This window comes from Vanessa tameamea, chromosome 21, assembly GCF_037043105.1.
Source record: "Vanessa tameamea isolate UH-Manoa-2023 chromosome 21, ilVanTame1 primary haplotype, whole genome shotgun sequence".
Lineage (NCBI taxonomy): Eukaryota > Metazoa > Arthropoda > Insecta > Lepidoptera > Nymphalidae > Vanessa > Vanessa tameamea.
Window position 1 is genome coordinate 2,286,103 of NC_087329.1, and position 23,782 is coordinate 2,309,884.

Here is a 23,782-nt window from a genome sequence, read left to right on the forward strand (position 1 = left end):
GAATGCCGTTTTACGTAAAAAAATAAAATAATGGCAACTGGATATAAGCCAGACAAATCAAGACTATCGCGATACAGCTGAAGTATATATACATAGGTGCCGTGTTTGGAATTAGGTCTAATAATACAGGTCTCAAAAGGCATATGGCGGACGTTTTATATATTTTTGCATCGAAAACTGATAAATTCTTTTAGTTATGAACATCTTGTGACCGCTAGAGAGTATTTGTTAAAAGTAGCTTGTAAACGTTAGTTTTAATGTGTAAATAAGTATATTATACATATTGTCTTGTAAATATTGGTAGTATTTTCGTGCGTGGACGTTTTGATCCGTATTGTTTAGTGAAAAACGAAGTCTGTGATATAAACAATACCTAGTTGATAAAATAATTTCCTGAAGACTTTTGTAAATATTGTAAAGATTATTTTAGAATTTTAGTAGAGTTAATATATTGAACGAAGACTGAGAAATTGTGTGCGATTGCAAGCTATGTCAGCTGTGAACCTATTGTCTTCATTGCAAGAGAAACCAACGGACGATAGCCGGACGAATGGCTTCAACCAATCAGGTAAAATATTTCCAATAACACTATAAAGAATATTTTTAAATCTACCTGCGTTTTTGTACCGAACAATACATATAACTTATTAGAAATTCTAATTGCAGCTATATACTTTCGAATTTAGGTGTCCTATTTTGAGTCCTATTTGGCCCATTGCTAGCATTTGGTTTGTAGACAAAGAATAGATCGACACATTTATTTTTGACCTATGAATGTTAATGTTTTGAATAATTCAAAACAAACCAAAACCTTACTCCTATCGGGTAAGACATGACACTATGACACGGTCACTGTGAGACATCACTGCGATAATAACAGTACCTTTATTATAAATTTATTAAAGATTATATAGATATTAAAATAACAATAATTATAATACAGGTATGTGATATGTCTATGTCATTAGAATATATAGTGAAAGCTAACGTTGAGTAGTTTTCTTTTATATTACTTAATTATTTGTATGTTTCATTTCAATCAATTCACTTTGTTTAGAAGTTCAAATCGTGCAAAGAAACTTAAACCTGTTTCCTTGAATACAAATAAAACCTCTTTTCTTTATTTAATGTAAATTTTCATATTTTTAAAATAGTTGTATAGTACATCTTTTTGTATACAATTATTATGATGCTGAAGGATTTGTTAGTTTGAACATTATAATTAATATCGCTGGCTTCCGGGTTGATTTGATCGAATTATGTTGCTTAAGATAGTCAATTTATTGAGAAAGATTTGGATATTCTATGTTATGTTACGATCCCTGTGAGTGAAACAATAATGGAGCAAGTAACAGCTATTAAGATTAATAATAAATTTTTCCCATTACCTTTTTTTCTAACTTCCTTATATATATTATTCGTATAACAAAGCAATTTTATTCATTATTATGATTTTTTTGAGTCATAAGAGTTAAAAATTTCATCCATGATTAATGCTTCGGGCCCACTAGACATGCCTACCTATACTGCTTATTGGATAATCTGGCCCTGCATATATCTTCAGCATTACTTTCCCCAAATAGTTCATTCATATTTCTGAATGGTCTGCTGTTGCCTTTTAGCAATATTCACAACTAAAACTATTTGTGTAATATTACATGTTTCTTATACAATAATATTGACCAATAATTATAATTGACTATTAACCTGAATCAGGCCAATAAAAAGTTACTGGGTTTCCAATCAAGAAATTTTCACTATCAGCCAGGAGTACATTTGAAACAGTTTCTTTTCCGATTTGTTGCCCCTTTGGATTACAAGAGAAGGGAAAGAATGCATATGTGCACTATAATATGTCCTGGAGAGTGAGATAAGCAACTGTTCCCTCGGGAAGAGCCACCATGTCAGAAAAGAACAGGAGCATTATTATTAACATCATCACTCGAAAGAATAACTAACAAAACAAATACAATTTTGCATTCTATATATTAAAAAGTTATAAGGATCTTCATAATCATAATTATCACCATATATAAATAATTTATCTGTGCATGTGTGGCAACCTCGTAGTAGTTAATTAATTTCGTCAATATCCATTAGCAAGACTTAAAAAAAGTTATTGTTTTTTTTTTTTTATATATAATATGTGGGCAAACGGGCTAACTGTGCTACCTGATGCTAAGTGGTCACCACAGCACATGGACATTATCGCAGTAGGAAATTTTAACCATTCATTAAATTGTTGATGTGCCAATAACTTAAAAGTATAAACGACTAGTTGTCGGCCGCGGCTTCGCTCGCGTTTAAATGTTGTTTGTCAACTGTTAGGTATTAAAGCCTTGTCCTTTCTTGGAGCTCAAGCTCACTTCATATTATTTTTCTTAAAATTCAGCTCAGTGGTTTGGCCATGATAGAGCAACAGACAGACAGACAGAGCTACTTTCGCATTTACAATATTTGTATAGATTATGTATGTATAGCTCAAATGAAATTTTCAAAAATCTTGCAATACATGAGAAGTTACAAATTATTACCAGAAATGTTAAGTTAAATTATGCGGTTCTATACGAACATATTTTTAAGACGACTCTTTGATCTAGTGCTTAGCTTATACGATGGCATATCGGGTGAACGTGTTTGAATCCCGGGTCGAGAAAATAGTAAGCTATCAATTAATGAGGGAGTACGAGTACACCCGAAAGATAATGGTTGATCTCTGATCGCGTCGGATGGCTTTCCATCCGACTATGAAAGTGCACCTGCGTTTGTGACTATATCTCCTGCAGATGGCGTTACTTTGAGACTTGCCGCCGTGGCAGTGATTCAATCACGAGTAAAATATTATTATTATAGTGGTTTATTTTTTTTTAATATATAACAGCGTGTTATATTAACGAGTCTAGAGACATTGATGCCCTGGATAGACATTAGCGTTGTATTGCGCCCTTAAACTTGAATACAATGCGTGTATAGTTTAATTCAATAGCAACCCCGACGTATCGTATGTAGGGTGCAGGGCTGAAGGTCAAGGGAGATTTCCCCCTGCACAATATCATAATATGGATGTACTCTTAAATGTCACGTTGAATACCTTGTTTTTATATCGTTCAATTATTTAGTTCATGGCTTTTTTTTAATATGTGCTATTTGTTTAACCTACTTCACAATTTGACTGTAAAAATATTTTATATGTTGTGTGTCAATATTTTTTTAGTTTAGGATATTTATAGTTTATTTATATATATTTTTGAAGTCTTAGTCTTGATTTTTTTTTTTAAATTTGAATATTAATAAATTTATATTTACACAGGTTTCGCGTAATGGTTACCCTTTAAACCTTACGTATAGTATTAACTTATTAACGTTGAATTAATTCTGATTATATTTCGTTCAATAATTTGTTGCCTAACAAAATACAATATGATACAACATATGAAAATTGTTTCGTGTGTTTGTGTCTTTCGTAAGTGTGCAAAAGAAAAATAAATGATACGGAACAGTTTACTCGTACATAAAAATAAATACAAGTATACATCGTGCCTATACATTTTTTTATTAATTGTTCATATGTTTACGTTATTTTATTTCGTGTGATCGGTACGCGGACGGGAAAACGGGTTACCTAAAGGTAAGTGGTCACCACCGCCCATAGACGCTGCTTACATCACACCAATGAAATCTAGGATGTTACGTCCCTTGTGTCGCTAGTTATACTGGCTCGCTCACCCTTCGGACCGTGTTGAAGGGTTACGGAAGTCACGTGATCATATATATATTACATAGTTAAGGTACTTCGGCTGAAACAAAAAACACAACGCGATGCCGCAATGCAAAAATCTTCGAGCTCGCACGACGCATCGCGACTTGTGATGTCAATTGATTCGTATTTGATGTAAATATGTTTACCCGAAACCCTAACTATGGCAGTGAGACACCTTTTATCGAACGAAATTGGCATCTTTGCATTGATACTAAATAATCTTGTTAGGTACCACCCGCTAATTATACGTTTTACCATCAAACGGCTATACCCAGTATTGTTGTGTTCCGGTTTGTTGGGTGCGTGAGCCAGTGTAACTAGTGGCACAGGGGACATAACGTCTTAGTTCTCAAGATTGGTGTTTGTCATATAAGGAATGGTAATTATTTCTTACAGCTCTGATGTCTATGGGCGGTGGTGACCACTTACCTTCAGGTGGTCCATTTGTCCTAGCTCAGCGTTGTCGAATTTCCATCGTATCAATACGCAGTTATATGTATATATCCTTAAGTTAAGATCTTCTGGTTTAACAGGTGTCTTCTATTGCGCAACGGTCTTGTGCAATGGCTATATTTCATAATGAGTTATCCCATCGCCAAACAGTAAAACTTTGTTTATGTCCCTATGCGGTATTGCGGTTTAAAGGGCGAACCAAACGTACGCGACTTGAAATATAAAAATATTTGGATGTTATATTTGAAATTTGAAAGCATTCGTAAAGGTACACATGTAAATGCACGAGGTAACAGTTACATCCTAGATCTCATGGTCGGTGAATCGATGGTCATAAGCATCAACGGCGCAATGGTTTTAAGGGCCGCCTAGTGATGTAGAAAGTCTTCGTTCCTAGTCCCTCGGGCTGTTGTCGTCCCCACTACCAGCATGAGCAGCATGAGCCCACGGTAAAAAAAAATTAGTACATTATATTCATAAAAAGAGAGTTAGGTCAGTTTAAACTCATTGCAGGCAGTTATACAAAATCTATAGGAATTTTGTTGGTATATACTCGTACGTTACTCTACCATTTACCTCGTCAGCCTTTGTAACATTAAAAAATATATATTTTTATGTATGTTTTTGTGTAAGGATTGTATTATCGCCGAAATAGTATACAAAGCGGCTAAATCTCTAGTGTGTAATTCGCTTAGACTTAATTTACACGATTTGACGCACACATACGTATAGTTGAAGTTATATAAATGCTTGTAAATAATAATGGTCTCTCCACCCCAAGATCGTAATATAGTATACAGCATACAATGTTACATCAATTAACGCTTTAATATAAACTTTTTCTTTTCGTGGAAGACATGCAAAGAATCCTTACTATTAAGATATCTATTACCGGTAATTAAAACTTCTTGTAAATTGTTGTTTTCACCGTATGATCTACATATCGCAATCTTAGTAAAACATCGACAGAATTCTAAATTTAAAAAATAATTGTTAGGCATTTACGAATTAAAGCAAAAGCAGCAAAAAAAAAAAATTTCGAATGCGCCAAAATATGTTAGTTTTTTTTTTTAAATATAAAATAATTATTTTTGCTGCGGTGGCGTTAATACGTAATACTAAATAATGTTTATATAAAATAATAGCTCAATTCTAAAGCGTTAAATTACCTTTATTTTCTTTACTACAACTAAAAGGTGAAATACAAATATTAAAGTAACGTGTGTTTTTAATTTTGTGTTATGATTTTTAATTCCGATTCTACAGAACTATCAAAAATATGGTATTCACGTTATAAGTACCTATATCATGAATAACCTAAAGTTAGTGATTTTTGTTATGTCAGTATTTAAATAAGAGTTCGATATATATAAATAAACATACGAACGTCGCAAATTTTCGTAGTCTTTTTTTTTAGGTATTTCTTGTAAAAGGAATGGAAATAAACTTTTATAAGATTCGATAGATACTGCGGTTTAAAAATTAGGTGACTCTCGATCACTAATTATTTTAATTAAACATTTTTCTATGACTTTTAATAATAGTTATTATTAAAGCAGTATTCATTTACTTATTAATGGATCACTATGTCCATGACACGTATGTAAATAAAATGGTCAGACTTCGTCGTTATATTTTAAATAAATGTATTCCATTTTTAAATATATTTTTTTTATTTGTGCCGTCAGGGCACAGATTATTTCGCCAATGTCACGTGCGATGGAGAAGACACGATATTTTTAAATAATACTGTTATTAAATATTTCGTAAATATAAGGTATGTTTTTAAATTATTTACTGTAAAGATAAAATAATGAAAAATAATGAGGGTAGTACATGTTACTCGAAGACGAAGCGTACGCCGGGTCACCTCAGTCTTTGAGACGTAACCGTTCCCTGCGCGACCCCGCGATAGTGTTTTGCGAAAACCACGAGTTTTCCCATCGTTCTCGCTATAAGTGTCCTATAATATACCATCATATCGCGAATTCATCTTGCTACGTAGTTGAAGACGCCGGTTGTCTGTATAATACGTAAAAAACGCGCGTCGCTACGTCTCTTTGACAAACTTAGTCTTAAGATCTAGCTTAATCTTTTTGTTTTTTTGTTATTTTTAATATAATTAAATAATTAATAATTATTTTTATTACGGTTTTAAATATTTATTTAGTGTACATTAAACGTAAGGTTAGTTTTTTGTAAGCGCCATTTTGTTGTGCCGCGTCACTCGCCTCGCCGCGCTTTCGTAATGGTGAGCAAGGAGGTTATGAGCGAAGTGGCCAAGAAGGGTCGGAGGAGGAGACGCAGGGCCGGCAGCCGCGCGTCCAAACGTCGTGCGAGGAAGTTGGCTGCGATGGCGGTCGCGACGCCGGTGGAGAAATCGTCGCCGGTCAAATGTGCCGTGCACGCATTCCTACTGAGATATCAGAGCGCGCTGAGGAAGGTCCCGATGCAACTACCGCCGAAGGTTCATGCTGGTCCTCCGTCGAAGAGGGTGAAACGCGTTTCGTGGCGTGAGTCCGTTGCATGTTTCGTCTAAACTACCTATATTCTATTTAACCGAAATGTACGCGACTTTAACTATAAAAGTAGTTTAATGTACTATTTGAAATCAAAAAATTAAACTTTTGTAAGTATGTATTCATTTTGATTTATTTTTTATTAGAAATAAATAGCAAATGCAATTTAAAGGCATTTATACCACGATATGTGATTGTCAGATAAAGTAGACTGCACAGCTATGAATTTTAACTAAATTATTAAATTTAAAAAAAAAGATGAAAAATTCACTTACGCTTAAATTAATTAGAGTATATAATTTTACTCGTATAATGTGCCTCACCCTTGTCTATATTAGTGTTATAATACATACATATATACTGGGTTACTTGCCGATTCTCCTCGCTAGAATTAAAATTCCTAACCGGTGGTACTGGTGGTAGCTTAATACAAAAATGTAATTTTGTAAAATAATTCAAAGTTCTTGTAAGAGTCTGCTTTAATAAAGTATAATATTTTGATTTAATTTAGTTTCCTTCTTCTATATCAGATGTATAAATATATATGTATTTATATGTATTGGTAAATGCATAGATTACTTTGTAGTTTTATTATATAATAATTGAATATATTGCCCCAGTAAATGATACATTGATTTTGCTGATAACTTGATGTTTATTTCGGTACTAATAAAAAAAAAATCTGCGAATGCGCTTAGGTAAGGTTGTTTTCTTTTTTTATAAATAAATAAAACCTCATCTAACCTAACTGATATTGGCGTATTCGCTATTTTTTTTTTTTGCTGCGGTTGCGTTAATATCTCAGTACCAATATGTCTATCGTTACAAACAGCTTTATTAAGAATTATCTTGTAATTTTTTTTATTGTAACTCTCATTTTTGTATATTTACCTTACTAGCCGTAAGTATCGAGCCTATAGTAGCGTCTGAATTACACTTCGTAGATAATTCGTAAGCAAAACGAATCGTTTATTCAATATAGTAGGTAACCGGGAAAGAAATACAATTCGTATATAAATTTCTCTTCTCGACTGGATGTCCCGTTTTCGGTTGCTTTTTCGCGCCGTCCCGTTATGTTATAACGTTTCGACTATTTTTATATTCTAATTAACATATTGTATATTTATAGTTTAATAAGACATAAGGTGTTTTATACACGTGGTGCACAAGACGAAGTATCATCACGAATTTATAACATGAAAAGTTGTTAAACCGGCCTTGTACCCGGAATCTTTGGTTAAGATTGACATGTTCTCCAACCACTGGTTCATCTCGGCCCTTTCTGAAACGCATATTATACGTTCAGTAACCTAAATTTAACACACTCGCGTATCACGAGGGACAACATCTTAGTTAGTTAGTTGGTGGTGTATTGGCGATGTAAGGAATGGTTAATAATCGTTACTTTTAAAAAAATATCAATTCATGCAATGTATCCGAAAAATAAATATATGTATCTATTACAAAATTACATTGATGTTATAAGGAAGAGAGCCGAGATGGCCCAGTGGTTAGAACGCGTGCATCTTAACCGATGATTTCGGGTTCAAACCCAGGCAGGCACCACTGAATTTACATGTGCTTAATTTGTGTTTATAATTCATCTCGTGCTCGGCGGTGAAGGAAAACATCGTGAGGAAACCTGCATGTGTGTAATTTCAACGAAATTCTGCCACATGTGTATTCCACCAACCCGCATTGGAGCAGCGTGGTGGAATATGCTCCATACCTTCTCCTCAACGGGAGAGGAGGCCTTAGCCCAGCAGTGGGAAATTTACAGGCTGATTATGTTATGTTATGTTATAAGGAAGACTGTTTCCATTTACAAATTTATTGTTATGTTACGTGTTTGTATAACGGATCGTTTACGTTAAAAACGGATCGTAAATGTTCGTAACACGATTAAAATATTACGTTTAAAATCTAAGTAATTAATTACTAACTTCTCCAAGCGGCTGCTTCAAACGGTATAATTTTTTTTGACACAGACGGTATGGTAAAAATGGGCTACCAAGTGTTCACCACTCCCCATGCAATGTTAGGTCCCTGGAGACTGTTTACACTGGCTCACTCACACTTCAAACTGGCATACAATGATACTAAGTAATTATGTTTGGCGGCAAATGTGTCATGAGTGGGTGGTACTAACCAGACGAGCTTTAACAAGGACCTACCACCAAGTATCTCGACTCCATAAACAGACAATCAAACGAAAAAAAGTTTTTTTTTCAACTGAGATTGTTAGATGCTGTTAAAGGGTTATTTTTTTATGAGTATCTATATTTTATAATAAATTATAGGTTTCATTATTTTAAATAAAATAAAAAAAAATTATGTTTGGATGTCGGTCCTCTGTGTGTTTCAAAATCATTCATCCGATTGTGATGAAACTATAAGAGTGTTTCTGCGTACGTCGAAGTGCGTTTGCGTGCGTAATAATTTTTCATTGCATGTTTGTTTTTCAATGTTATTTGTTCTAACGGTGCAACGTATGGACTTGTAGATATTTATTTATATAAGTAATTATATAAATAATGTATCATTTAATATGTTCCAGATATAGTAATAGTAAAACTTTTCGTTTAATATATACATATATGTCAACAATCACAAACTGACATAATAAATCCGTTGAGTTTCATTCGCCGGCTCTTTTCCGAACCGCTGGGTAGTGTTTACTTTGACAATCAAAACCTAAGTCTAATGCTTCTGATTTACTTAGAGGTAATCTTTTCTTGAAACATATTTTTTATTAAATTCATTCGCGTCAAATATCGTTGATAAAAAATGTTTTTTTTTTTTAATTTTAAATGATGTAAATTGAATTTTTTTTTCAGGTCATGAGGATAGCGGGGCATCGGGGGGCGGCGGCGACCCCGCGGTGCTGGCGGTCGGTCCCGCGCGTCGCCTGCTCACTTACACGCGAGATGAGCTCATGCGCCTGCGCAACTCGCCGCTCGTCAGGCGCGGGCTCGAGAACGCGTTCGCGGGCAACGAGACACTTGCCCTGTGAGTTTGAGATATATGTATTTTGTTGAATATATTTTTATGGTATACGTATTTTTTGAAGTATATATAAACAGAAAATGTTTTACAGTTAATTCTATAGAAGGATAGCAATTAGCAATATAGTAAATACATGCAAGTACCCCACTTTTCCACATTCCCCCTTTTTCATAGGTGATCCAATTATGGGTATTTTTATACTTATATTATATTTTTTATAAATGATTAATTCAATTGTTTTATGTATTTTCAGCGTTCTAAAGAGACGTTCCGATTCACCGAATGAGGAAGATAAAGGGGGAAGAGGAGATGCACCGACGGAGAACCATAAAGTAAATATCTTGTTTCATTTGGGAAACTAAAAAAACCCGTCTGATGATAAGTAGTCACCCTCGCTCAGAGAGACAGACACTGCCAGAAGTGTAAACTGTGCCGGCGGCTACGGTCCAAGGTGTCATGACCCTCGTGTCCGTAATTACGCGGTAGAAACAAACGAGTTAGCGTCACCAAAGCGCAACGTGTCGTAAATCACTCGGAACGGAGTGCCGGTCCGGGGCCGAGGCGACGCGTCCGATCGTGACGCGCGTGCTGTGTGCCGGCAGGGCGCGTACGGGCGCGACCGCGAGCGGCGCTCGGCCGACCCGCGCGAGCGCGTGCGCAAGGAGAGCGAGCCGAGCAGCGGCATCGTGCTGTCGCCGCAGCGGCGCTCGTTCACGTCGGGCTGCGGCGCGCCCGCCGCCGCCGCGCCGCCGCCGCACCTCGCGCGCACGCGCCCCGACTCGCCGCTCGGCGCCGCCGCGCAGCCGCTGCCGCCCAAGACGGAGCAGGGTGAGCGCTCCTCTCTCGTCTGCTTCGATGCGAGGATTGTCCTCGTGTGATCTTTTTTTCAAAAATAATTATAAGATTCGTAACTCTTACGAATATTTTCTATATGTAATCACAGACACACACACACACACACACACACACAACCCCAGGCGCACGCACGCACGCATAAACACACGCTTACGTAGCACACACACCATAATTTCAAATACTTCAAACTTTTTCGTATTTTAATTGCATGCTTATATATAATGTACATGCACATTTAAAGACGAGTGAGTTCTGATACTTTATTTAAACTGGTGGTCATCTCACTCGTGACCGCCTGTAGTTTGTGAGAAGTATTGGCAGTTTTATCGACTCACGTATTAAAGGCCTGTGTTTTGTGTTATTAAAATAAAAAATCAACAACGTTCAATATGTTTTTGATTGTTAAACATAGGCCTACAGTATCGGGGTATTAAGGTGACGTGTGTGTTAAGGTATAGCACTACGTTGTATGTTTCTGCCGACATTTTTGTTTTTTGTATCTTTTTTTATATATCGTTTACCAATGTTTGTTTTATTTTTAATGATTTTTGTAAGGTATTATATTATTTAATATATATTTATAGAAATTAGGAAAATAGGTTGGTCGACTTGTAATATAGTAACCTGTTGGTAAGTGGTCGTCAACGTTGGCGCTTATTTCGCCAATGCGTCACCAACATTGGGAACTAAGATTCTCTACTTCTCTAGTCTAAGAACTAAGGAGTTCATGTAACGGTCATATGAACAAGAATATAGATATGCACTATGTGAACTCCTCTTTATGCAAATATCCTTATAATCCTCGCTATCCACCAGCCCGGATTAGTGGATAGCTACGCTTAGCTGGTCCCAGTGTGGTGGAATGAGTAGTCACTAGTGAACCAATATATTTATTTATTCGAATCACCAACACAACCTTGCGCGCGGGGTTCCAGCGGGGCGGCGCATCGGCTCGGGGCGCATCATGGTGCGCGACGTGCCCAGCGCCGCGTGGGAGGAGGGCGAGCCGCCGCGCGCCGAGCCCTACCGCCCGCCGCCCGAGCGCCGCGCCAACGGCGACCAGCGGTACGTTATGTTTACGTTGCTGAACTTTATCAAAAGTAAAAGTACCGCCGGTTCTGAGTGTAGATTCTGCCTAGAAGAACCGGCAGGAAACTCAGTAGTTACTCTTTTCCAATATTTGAGTCAGCAAGGGTGTAATAACTCAGTGTTCGACTAAACGACAACTGAGATATATTCATAAGTAATTCCGTGTTTAATTTCATTGCCGTATGTACTAGACAACAATACAATAAGTCTCAAGTCATTGCATCGTTGAAATGTAATGTAATCAAAAAATTCATCTAGTTAATAATAGACTGATATGTTTCCGTTCCAAGGTATGACCGACGCTCGTTCAACCGAGACTCCTACTCCTCTGACATCAAGAGGGAAAGGGACGATCGATTCAACAACGAAAAACAACGAGATAGGTTCGTATTATTATTATTATTATTGTTTATTTTTTAAATAAATAGTCTACCCTTAACAAGTATGTTCAATGACACCATAGTATGCATCCATAGTGTATTATTATTAAATTGTAAAATCTTACATTATCTATATAGTATTTATTTGTTTTTAATTCTGGAAAATGATGTCCAAGATACAGGATTAATATTTAACTATCGAAGGAAGTAGAATGAAGTTTTTGTCTCAAATTTGTATGTTTTTTTTTTTTAATTGTTTGTTGCAATTCTTTACAATGCAGATTTTCATTGCCTTTGCAGTAGTCATTGTTATTTGTTTTCAAGAAGAAAAAATCAATTCACAAATATATATATAAGATTTTTTCTAGTATTCTTTTTATTAGGACGACACAGTTAATGAAACACAATTGAGTTTCTCTGTAAAAAGAGATTTATTTGTTTAATTTTACAATAAGAAAGAATAAAATAAAAGTTTGTATTTACCTACGAATTTTTACAAAAATAATATTTACATACCTGTAAAAAGAGAAACGACATTTAATGTTTATTTATTAACAATGTCTGTTCCTAAATCACAAGATACTTTATACTTTACTTTTTACAATTACTAGATTGATAATATTTTTCATGGCTAACAAAATTTAGTTGTCATGTCACTGCGCGTTCGATGACGGTTGATGCGCGGAATTCAAATTAAAGAAAAATACATTTTTTTCTTTACATATATGTATTAATGAAGTAGGTACACACACTATATTCGATACACTGTATTCGATAAAACAAAAGTAGAATCGGTCTTTTCGAAATCGATGTATATAATAACATAAATCATTTATCGTTACAGAGAGGACAATCGTAGAGGTGGTCGCTTCTCTCAACGACGGTTTGAGAAGGAAGATGAACCAGAATGGTAAGATATTTAAACGAACCTTAAAAGAACTATCCTATATTATTTTTTACAATGTTGGCTTTTCAATGTAACATTCGGTAACATTTAATAGTATTAGAAAATTAACAGTAAATGGCCTCCTGCTGGGCTAAGGCTTCCTGAACTTTTGAAGTAAAGCTTTGCTCTTTACCACGCTGCTCAATAGGCCACTTGATAATGCGAATAATAAAGTGTCAATTATTGTAATCAGTATATATTATGAGTTTAAGAATGGTTATTTATTAACGAAAGTTGAAAACAATAATTAATTTATTCAAAAATCCATGAATAAAAATGCATTTTTTTAAACGTTTGTCACGTGACACAAGACGCTCCTGATTGGTCGGGTTTATGATGACGCAACCTCGTTTGTGTACTGTATGTGGATTATATGTGCCACAGATTACAATACAGGCGAGTGACCGACCCCCTTTACAGCGCCATATTGTCAAAGTCGCTCTTTCGCGCGCTATTTAAATATGGAATTTTTAATTTGATATTTTTCAGCAAATACGTACTAGAATTAAAAAACACAACTATTACTGGGTTCCTTAACCTCTACTAAATAATATAAAACGGATTTTAAAAACCAGTCAAATAGCCTATTGTGGTTTATGGTGCATGTAATAATAATGAAAATAGACCAGAACGAATTGGATTCTTCTCATGCGTAACAAAACAAAAGTTATTTATGAAATTATTATATTCCTTTTGAACACAGGCAATGACTTCAATTTTATATATAGATATATTATAATATGATCTTATATACACATCAATGTTAATATCACTATAATTTGTTATATACATTTGTGACAAATTATAGAATTAATGAATTTGCAGTGACGGTAAATGATTAAAATGTAAATTGTATCACAGGTTTAGTGGAGGACCGACGTCTCAGCTGGAAACGATAGAGTTGCGTGGTTTCGACGAGCCCATTAAGAAGAACGGATCGAACAACAAGGAGAATGAGGTATATTCTCGAATTTTCTTTTTATATAGGAAAATTAAAGGAATTAAAGGATACTTATATATAGACCTTGGTGGGTACCAACCATTCATCAGATATTCTGCCACCGAACAGCAATATTTGGTATTGTTGTGTTCCGGTTTGAAGGTCGAATGAGCCAGTGTAACTACAGGCACAAAGGACATAACATCTTAGTTCCCAAGGTTGGCGGCGCATTGGCGAAGTAAGGGATGGTTAATATTTCTAACAGCGCCGATGTCTATGGGCGGTGGTGACCACTCAACATCAGGTGGCTCATTTGGCGGTCCGCCTACCTATTACATAGAAAAAAGGATAACGTTATAAAGGAAATTTGTTCATAGTAGTTTCATTTTTTTAAATAAGCAATTCTACCACTAAATAATATAGAAATATCAAATGGTTGTCACTCGACTAAAAAAGCATTATTAGCTTTGTATTAACCATCCAAATATGGAATTATTTTTGACAACTCGATCACATCGAGCTAATATTATTTGCTTAGATATATATTTAAAGTTATAGAATTAGTATTATTAACCTATTTTGTTTTTCACAGAAGTGGACGGGTGGTTCACGTGCGGAACCCTCTACGCCGCCACTCGAAGCGGCGCAGACGCTTAACAACAGCAATGTTAGTGTTTTCATTACATAATTAAATTACGATTATTTAATGATCAATTAATTAGATAATCTATAAATTTCTTTTAATAAAAACTGCATTTTAATTTAATATTGGATATATAATGTGCCTTTTCAGGATAAGGACTCCGGTGTTGAGAGCAAGAGTGAAGACCAGACGCAGCCCGATCAGCCCGAATTCAACCTCGATGAGTTCCTCAAGTTCGATTCTATACCGGAAGTACTTACTGTGAGTTAATATTCTGGAATAGTGTCATAATTTTTTCAATAAAGAACACACATGAAACCTCAGCGGGTCATTTTCAAAAAATGTCTTTAATATATACAAGACAGTAATGAAATGTTTTTCAAGCGAGCCAATCAATAAGGAAGTGCTCCACAAATAACATTGGTATCTTAGCAATAATCGTTGTAGAATTGTCCCCAGAACGGCGGCAGCGAGACGGAGGGCAGCCGCTTCAGCCGCTGGTTCCGCCGCGACAGCCCGCCCGCGCTGGCCGCCGACCGCCACTACGAGCGCCTCATGCACAACATGGTGGACGGTCGGTACCCCCAGCGCCACCGGGCTGGCAACGCTTGCTATATACGAACTCAAATATTTAAAGTGACAACCTCCTATCCGGTTGAGAAGGTTTTTGGAAACACCACGCTATTATAATGCGGGTTGGGCTCAAGTGATATGTAACATCTAAATACATTCATTGGCGGCACATTGATGGTGTAAGAAGTGGTCTCTATAATTGGCTATTGGTAGTGTCTATGGCAATGACCATTTATCATAAGTTTTAAAATAAATAAATAACACGTTGAACATGTTTGTTTTTATATAACAGATCTCGACAGTTCAACCCACGAGCAGCCCCCCGTGCCGGAGCCGCAGCCCGCGTATCCCCCGGTGGGCGCCCGCGGGAACCCCCCCAACGCGCCTGCGCCCTCGCTACTCGATATGCTGAGGCGGGCCAGTGCGGATACTGAACAGAGAGCCGGTATGGACTGTTTTAAGAGAAAATATAGAGAAGATACACTGGGCATTATTAGTTTAAAAAATACTAGTTTATTTAATATAATAAATGTCTTTTTAATATTATTGATTTATTCGATTTTGATTCACGTTTTTCTAGATTGATGTATAAACTGCAATTATTGATTTCAGAACTAAACTCAGGGGGCGGTAAGATCCACAGCCTGGAGGAGTTGGAGTCCCGCCTCAGGCCGCAGCCCGCCGCCGTGCACGACCACGACCTGTCCGCCTTCAAGCGACTCGTGAGAACTTGTTTACTCATCAATATCATTTGCCTTACATTCAGACCACTGACTCAGCTGCTTAAAAAATAGTTCAATCTTTACGGTCTACCTGCCTGACATTTCGTTGTAATACTTTTGTAAGTCTATTGGTTCCCAGTAGGCATACGAATGTTTGATTTAAATGATTGAGATGAATACGCTTGATTTAACCAAAATACCCGTAGTTAGATCTTGCATTCATTACGGATTGAGATGGATTGGTTCTATTCTAATCTGCCTAAACCTCACAGCTCTTGAAACGAACAAATTATATGTTGCGAATAACTATCAGTGACGAGTATTTATAATATAGTCCAGCTAAAGTTCATCTAATAATCAGGTCATACAGGCCTGTTGTAACCTCCCGCATATCGCCGCAGTAGGGAGCACCCGAGTGGTCGATATGATCCGTGCATGGTTGCAGTTGGCGCAGGTGTCGGGCGGACACGCCGTGACGGCCGAGCCGCCGCGCCCGCAGCCGCCGCCGCAGCCCATGAGCTTGCTGCAGGTACACCACCCGCCACCCACCACACACCACACACCACACACCACACACCATACAAATACAGAGCTACTTATCATTATATATACGGTTGTGCAAAAACCTCTCTGGTCGCTTGGTAGCGATTTGTTCCAGACAACTTAAAGGTTCGAAATTTGTAACGAAAGAGAAATATGTTGTGCAATAAACATGTAATAATAAACAAAATCATATATATCCATACATAAGTATACATGTTGATACATAATATTCAATTGCACATACATATATAAACACACTTAACTACATATACAAATATTTTTTTTTAAACAACAGATTACTTTTACTTACGAATATTTTTTCTACTCGAGTTTTTCACCCATAGGAACTATTTATATTTGCCAGATGCTTAGCAAGAGTATGGAGCAACAACAGCACCAACATCAGCAGCAACAACATCAACAGCAACAGCAGCAGCAGCAGCAACAGAAAGCGCCGCACATTCCTCAGGAGCTCCTATACAAGCTCCTGCAGGTGCAGCAGGTACGATTCAAAAATATATTTACTAAGATATCAATAAGTTATATACCGTTAATAACAATGTTTGAATAAACTCGTGTTACCCACAGCGTCAGCAACAGACGGGCGAGTGGGCGCCGACCGCGGACCGAGAGTTGTTGCAGCGGCCCGAGGCGCAGGCCATCATACACGGTAACGCGAACCCGCAACACAGAATAAGTGCTAGAGGAATATTTGTACATACCTCATGCGATTTACTACAATTAGTTTCCGATAAATGTATCTTTATTTCTATTACAATACTATACAATTTAACTACGTATATATAATTTAAATTTACTTTCAAAGTTTACGTTCAAAACGTAATTTTAGAAGTTGACTATATATGATATACGTGATTTCTTTCCAGGTCTGAAAGCTGGCGAGATAACGGTGCAGCATCTAATGCAGCAGCTCGGCAATCCCGGCCTCCAGAGTCGCCATCGCGAGCTCTTGCTTACCATCCTGCGCACGCATCAGCAACGACAAGTATAGCACGCCAACACATACTTAATATATACTTGACAGACTATGAACAGATGCTCGTCAAAGCATAATTTCTTATTTTTGTATAAGATATTGAAGATTTTTTTTTTTAATATAAAAGTCTTAAACGTAGTTATTATTTATTGCATAAATATAATTTTGCAACGGATATTTTTGACGTCAAACATCATATTATACGTAATAAATAAATTGCAGCAAATGGGCGGATCTCCGCTGCCGCCGCACCTGGTGGTCCCGCCACCACATCACCAACCATTGAGACTGTCGCCGCTACCACACTCTGGTGAGTAAGGGCTGATAAAAAGATAGATTCGATTTGAAGTACGTAAATAATCATTATTTTAGACTTGAGATGGTTTTATCTGAAAAACGAAATTTCTTAAAAAATAATATTATTTTAAGAGGTAGTCAATCACCTTACTCTCCAAGTCCAAATACTTTGTGCACTATGTATCGGTTAATATACTAAATATAAATTAGTGAATTGATCTCATAATGACTATTCCATGAAATAATATTCTAATTACGTACCGGACGCAGCATTTTGCGTGTCTCCCATCATGGCGAGTCCCAACACGCTCGCCGTACACAACGTGCCAGGTAGGAACGTATGGTCCATGAGTGTATTCGACACGTTTTCTGAGAAGTGATGGATTAAGAGTCAATTTTATTAATAGTAATGGCACCGTTTTATTTTTCCTTTTGATTTATTGATTGATCAAATTTTTTGTATTGTCGTCTACGTGTTGTACTGATTTCCCTTGAATGTGTTAAAATTTTAAAATAGATTTGTCAGTTGCTATCTTACGATCCCTTGATGCAAATATTGTAATCTATACTATTATTATAAATGCGAAACTTTGTCTGTCTGTTGGTCTTTCACGACCGAAAAACTGAACCGAATACTTTTTATGCCTAACAGCCAACCTTTTTACAGCGACAATCAGTCCACTATATTAAAACTTGTAGTTGTAAGATGTATGATGATTTATTGTACATGTGTTTGAATACTTTTAAAAACTGCTATTATTGTTTGTTTATTAAAAAAGGAGGAGGGGAGGAAAGATATAACTCAGGTGATAAGCTTGCACTATTATTATAAAACATTTGCCTGAATGTGTGTATGTATTTAAATAAAAGTGAAAACATTTGTAACAGGCGTGCCCGCACGGATACCGTCACCGCGTGAGTTAGCCGCACACACGCAGTCCATAATGCAGGGCGCGCTCATAAAGAAGAAGCTGGAAGAGCAGAGAGAGAACTACCGTAGGCGGCACGAGATGCAACAACAGCAGCCGAAACAACCTACACCCATCTCTTTCACTCCGACATCTGTGAGTACCGTCTGGACACGTACCACATGGCCGCTAAATATTAATGTTATGTGACATTTTCTCTAGGGCAGTTGTGTAAAGGAAAAATCATATTTATTTCCTCCGCCTTCTATGATGAACCGAATACTGAGAGAAACGCGCAAGTAATACCGTAGAAACGTTTGTGTGTGCGTCAGGTGCTGCGCAAGATGACGGCGGAGAAGGAGGAGGCGGGCAGCCCCAAGTCGTGGGCGGCGGGCGCGCCCGGGCTGGCGCACGCGCACGCGCACGCGCACGCACAGGCGCTCGCCAAGCCGCACGGCCGCCCCATCGTCAAGGTGACGCACCCGCCTCGCGCGCTTATACTCACCCGATCGTGACAGTTCTCACGCACACTGAGTCGGCGATTAAACTTTAAAATTACTAAGGTTCTAATTTTCCTCTTACAGGGTAACCAGAGTGGAACAGCGCCTATGGGCTATGCGCCCACGCAGCCGGACTACCAGCAACATTATCTCAATTTACAACAACAAGTAAGTGCAACTATGTTTGATACATTATACGGCACTCTACAGCAGATTTCATACACGGAATAGACTCCATGTGTCATAAAATGTATAGAAATAAACGAAAGACACATTTTAAAGTTGTAACGATTATGTTGTATAATTAGAACTCCTTAAATAAATTTTCTAAAAACAGAAAATCCAATTGATTTAACAATTGGTTTAATAATAATAAACTAACCTTAAATATACGTGTTTCGTACATACGTACGTATTTATTAACGAAATTTGAAAATAATAATTAATTAATTCGAAAATCCGTAAATAAAAATGCATTTCTTTAAACGTTTGTCACGTGACACAAAACGCTCCTGATTGGTCGTGTTCATGATGACGTCACTTGCTTGTTAACCTCGTTTGCCTACTGTATGTGGATTATATGTGCCACAGATTACAATACAGGCAAGTGACGACACCGACCCTATATGAAATATATAAATATGAAATATGGAATTTTTAATTTGATCTTTTTCAGAAAATATGTACTAGAATTAAAAAAAAAACAACTTTTACTGGGTTCCTTAACATCCACTACATAATATAAAATGGATTTTAAAAATCAGTTAAATAGCCTATTGTATTATCCAAGATCTCGATGTCAAAGATGTTTATTTGTCGGTATACCTCCTGTGCTTGCAATAGCCAAATAGCTCGTTCTCTTACCTCTAATTTGTTTAGCAGATGACGAATGCGAATCGAGCCTTCCCACACCAGCAGCAACAAAGACAACAGGTACCGAATTCCGTGAGTATTTATTTATTAATTTAATATCTTATTGCACAACAGAACAAGATGAAATTGTACAAGAGGCAGGCTTAATCCTAAAAGTATTTTCTACCAGCCATCCTTAGGACGTGCTGGAAAGAACGTTTGAAGGTGTGCAAATAAAGCAATTATTATATACAAAACCAGTTTACTCACACATACAAATACATACACGCATAGTGCGTTTCGTGAAGTGACGTGTTTTAATTCACAAAACATACAAAAGCGTTATTATTTATTTCTTAAATTGTAAATAAATATAGTATTGTTTTGATTTTGGTAGAGCTCTGTGTTTGTCTTGATAGATAAAGCCGATTCTAATGGCAAGAGGAGTAAAATAAATCAACAACTTCGAAGAGGATTCTTCCAGAGAGTATCTAGTATGTCTTAAAAAAAGGATTGTAAATGAAACGGACTTTGTAACCTTGAGAATCGTGACTACAGGGCTCGAACAGTTAACGGCCGGTCATTTACGGTCAAAAAATAAGGCGCCTTATACAAACTTTGACCTTGAAGTGATTTGACATAATTCAGGTCAAGGTCTAAAATAATCTTTACTCCTAGTGCCATTGGAATTTAGTATAGTGCGTAGCGTACTGAACGTCGCACGTGTGTTACAGTTGAACGGTATGGGCGGCGTTTCACGCGGTGGCACCACCCTGCACCAGCTGCTCGTGCAGTCCCACCAGAGGACGCTCAACGGTCAGTATATTCCTGTATGACAACGCTTCTATGTTCGAAATATTTTAAATGAATTGTAATTTCGATTCTTGTATAACAATATATGAATTCGAACGTTCGTGTTACAGAGATGAGCGGCAGCGGCGACAACCAGCTGGCGCGCTGGTTCTCCCCCGAGCTGCTGGCGCGCGCGTCGGCCGGCAAGCTGCCGTCCGTGCACGTGCCCAACGCGCTGTCGCTGGAGGACCTCGAGCGGCACCACCACTCGCCCGCGCCGCCCGTGCGCAACTGAGTCAACCCCCCCTCCCCCCAAAACAGGCTGGCCTCAGGGCTAATTTTGTAGATATTCGAAATTTTTTTTTGGTCAATATGTAATACTTCCCGAACGGCGCCGACTACATCCCGACGTTATCGGTGTAAATTGAAAAGTGTAGACGAGAGACGTGGTTTCGTTTACGATGATTATAAGTTTCTAGCGGTTTATTATCTCGTTTAAAAACATGCGGTCTTAAACCGTCAATTGTCGAGGGTTTGCCGAGGAAATGACGAAATCGATGGTTATATAACATTGTTTAAATATAAACTTTGAATACAAGAGACGTAATAATCGCTATAAAATCCTACGTGAGTTCTTCCGTTTAAAATTTATTTTTACATTGTATACATACATCTAATAAAGTTCTCTCTCAATATGTTAAGTCATTGTTGAATTTTGAAATCGAACCGAAACACTCGAAAAGGCTTTGGATGTAAGGCAGAAAAATATGTCATGCAGTGAAAATCTTGTGCAGCAGAAATTATCGCTTAATTTAGTTTAGTTGAGCAGAATATTTCGTTATACGTATTCAAGATGAACGTTCATCTTGTGAAAAAATTGTGTCATTTTGATTATAGTTTTAAACAACACCAATCGAAAAGTCCCAGTAAAATGCCGCGTTAAATGGAACTGTTTTTCTATCCTTATTTTGTAAATGACGTCGCGTGCGATCTCAAGGTTTTCACAGCAGGAAGACAAAAAAATTGACTGTGGGGGTATGTCTCGCAATGACGCCGAAATGTTTATGATCGAGGCTCTACAAATATATATAAAATACTGCGTATACTTTTTTTTTAAATATTTATGAGATATCCCTGTTTAAAGCAAAAGAACGAATGTTTTATTGTTTTTTTTAACTAATATCTACCGAAATTAATGTATCCCAAAAGAAGTACAGATGCAATACGATACTTCTTCGTAGCGTTTGTCGTTTAATTTCATTAATAAAAGTAAAATATTATTTTGCTCTACCCGATGAGGCTAGAATAGTAGACGTTGAATCCATACACTGCCATTTTATTTATTTATTTCTCTGTATAAGTTTTTTTTTTTTCATAATAAAATTTAATAAATGTAAACATAAGTAACTAGGAACGCAAGCATTTGACATATAGTTTGTATATATAAACAAAACCAGTGTTATTATGCAACAAAGAGTTCAACACGAATTGATAAATTTGTGATACCATTGTGATGAAGTTTACAATGTTGAAGCAATAAATACGCATTTAAAACATATTACGTCGAGTGTAAACATAGTGTTGTAGCCTGGGGTTTTACAAATATAGTATTTTTGAAAATGAAAACATCGTCGATTGAATAAATAAATAAATAAACCCTTTGCTTCAGTACTGTGTAAATAAAAAATGAACAATTTTTCAGGCGATTGTGAAATTTACACATTATATAATATTGTATTCTGTCTAAGGGCGATGTTATATCGATAAACTAAAGGTTGTAGCTGCGTGCAGGGATCAAAGTTTGGTGTAATAAGTTTTAGTCGATAAAAAAATTAGTTTAGATTTTTGTCTTTTCGATTCGGCTGTCGTGATTTACGTTCGATCCTGTATCAGCTCCCTACCGGACTTGACTGTGCAGGGGGTCGAGACACGATCCACCCTCTGGTCTACGACTGAGACATACAAACACGACAATGTTGCAGAGGACGTTGAGTGCGTGCGTGCGAGGCTACGTGTACGTGTGCGTGTACGTGTACGTGTACGTGTACGTCTGACGTTTGTGTTTGTGACGCATTTTTGTTACTACGTCATTTTCGCGAGGAGGAAGTTTTACGTTAGATATTGTAGATATTGTCATTTTCAATTATACATTGTGAGATGGATGTTCTCGGCTGATCTCCGAAGTTTACGATCGCGAATTTGTTAAGAATTTTTTGGAATTCGCACAAGTGAAACGCATTTGTGTTAGATGTTCCCTTGTTTTTTTTTTAAATATATTTCGATATCCCGATTCAATCGACGACCCTCTTCCCATCGAGACATGAGCTGAGTTTTGTCAATTTATTTCAATATACACTACGGACAATAGAGTAGATTTCTGCCGTCCAATATTTAAAAAGAAAATCAGCTCATGAGTTTGAACGATATCGACCGACCGTACCCTTCGCCTGATGCCTATATTTGAACAATCGACTCTTTTAAGTAACGAAATGGAAGCGTAGGTTTTTTTTGACGTTTTATTGGAAGGATCTGATAGGCCGAGCGGCAATCATGTCTAACGATTTGATATGTGATGTTTATATGGAGGCGCGCGCATGAGATGCCGCGCTGGATTCGGTTCTAATTTAGAGGACATAGTGGTGAAATTTCTGTTTTTCGGAACGCGACCTGTATTATGTTTTGGGCGCACACTGCGGTAATGCGCTGACGTATTACAAAAGAAAATGTCTCCTGTCAGCTTTAAATTATTGATTAAAGAAAATTTGAAAGTTTTTTGTGTTTTATTTTTAGTTTGTGCTAACATTTTTTGGCTTGATTTTTAATCGTTGATTCCACTAACGTGTCGCGATCCTCGACCGAGATATCCTATAACTTATCTAAGTTTACGGATAGATCTTATCTATCTTTAATTTGCTTATCACAATCAAGGATAAGTGTTATCTATCACTAACCAATTATAGATTACTTTTCGCTCTCACCTATCTATCTATCTTCTAAGAAGTCCTTC

General features: G+C 36.9%; 1 protein-coding gene across 5 annotated transcripts; it reads left to right on the top strand.

Moving 5' to 3' along the window:
• Positions 1–47: 47 nt before the first annotated feature.
• LOC113399552 (eukaryotic translation initiation factor 4E transporter-like) lies at positions 48–23,546 on the top strand. Of its 5 annotated transcripts, none has more exons than XM_064218212.1 (26): positions 48–568; positions 9,570–9,741; positions 9,992–10,070; positions 10,341–10,566; positions 11,529–11,658; positions 11,973–12,065; positions 12,907–12,972; positions 13,870–13,966; positions 14,541–14,615; positions 14,742–14,852; positions 15,039–15,165; positions 15,457–15,609; positions 15,777–15,886; positions 16,332–16,415; positions 16,794–16,931; positions 17,018–17,099; positions 17,317–17,435; positions 17,649–17,736; positions 17,994–18,053; positions 18,503–18,529; positions 18,612–18,787; positions 18,964–19,104; positions 19,216–19,299; positions 20,011–20,076; positions 20,718–20,799; positions 20,907–23,546. In XM_064218212.1, exons 1-26 carry the CDS (start codon positions 490–492, stop codon positions 21,068–21,070), a joined length of 2,829 nt encoding a protein of 942 aa, XP_064074282.1. In that variant the 5' UTR covers positions 48–489; the 3' UTR covers positions 21,071–23,546. The 5 variants fall into 5 exon arrangements, with proteins under 5 accessions (XP_064074282.1, XP_064074279.1, XP_064074278.1 ...); XM_064218208.1 differs by lacking the exon at positions 48–568 and adding an exon at positions 6,125–6,726 and having other exon boundaries at positions 15,051–15,165; XM_064218209.1 differs by lacking the exons at positions 48–568; positions 17,994–18,053 and adding an exon at positions 6,124–6,726.
• The last annotated feature ends 236 nt before the right edge of the window (positions 23,547–23,782 follow it).

Excerpts from the sequence above, each read along its gene's own strand:
- LOC113399552 (XM_064218208.1), top strand. The coding sequence starts at position 6,462 with ATGGTGAGCAAGGAGGTTATGAGCGAAGTGGCCAAGAAGGGTCGGAGG. Across the intron at positions 11,659-11,972 it reads CGCGCCAACGGCGACCAGCG|GTATGACCGACGCTCGTTCA; the intron begins GTACGTTATGTT and ends TTCCGTTCCAAG. Across the intron at positions 13,967-14,540 it reads CGAACAACAAGGAGAATGAG|AAGTGGACGGGTGGTTCACG; the intron begins GTATATTCTCGA and ends TGTTTTTCACAG.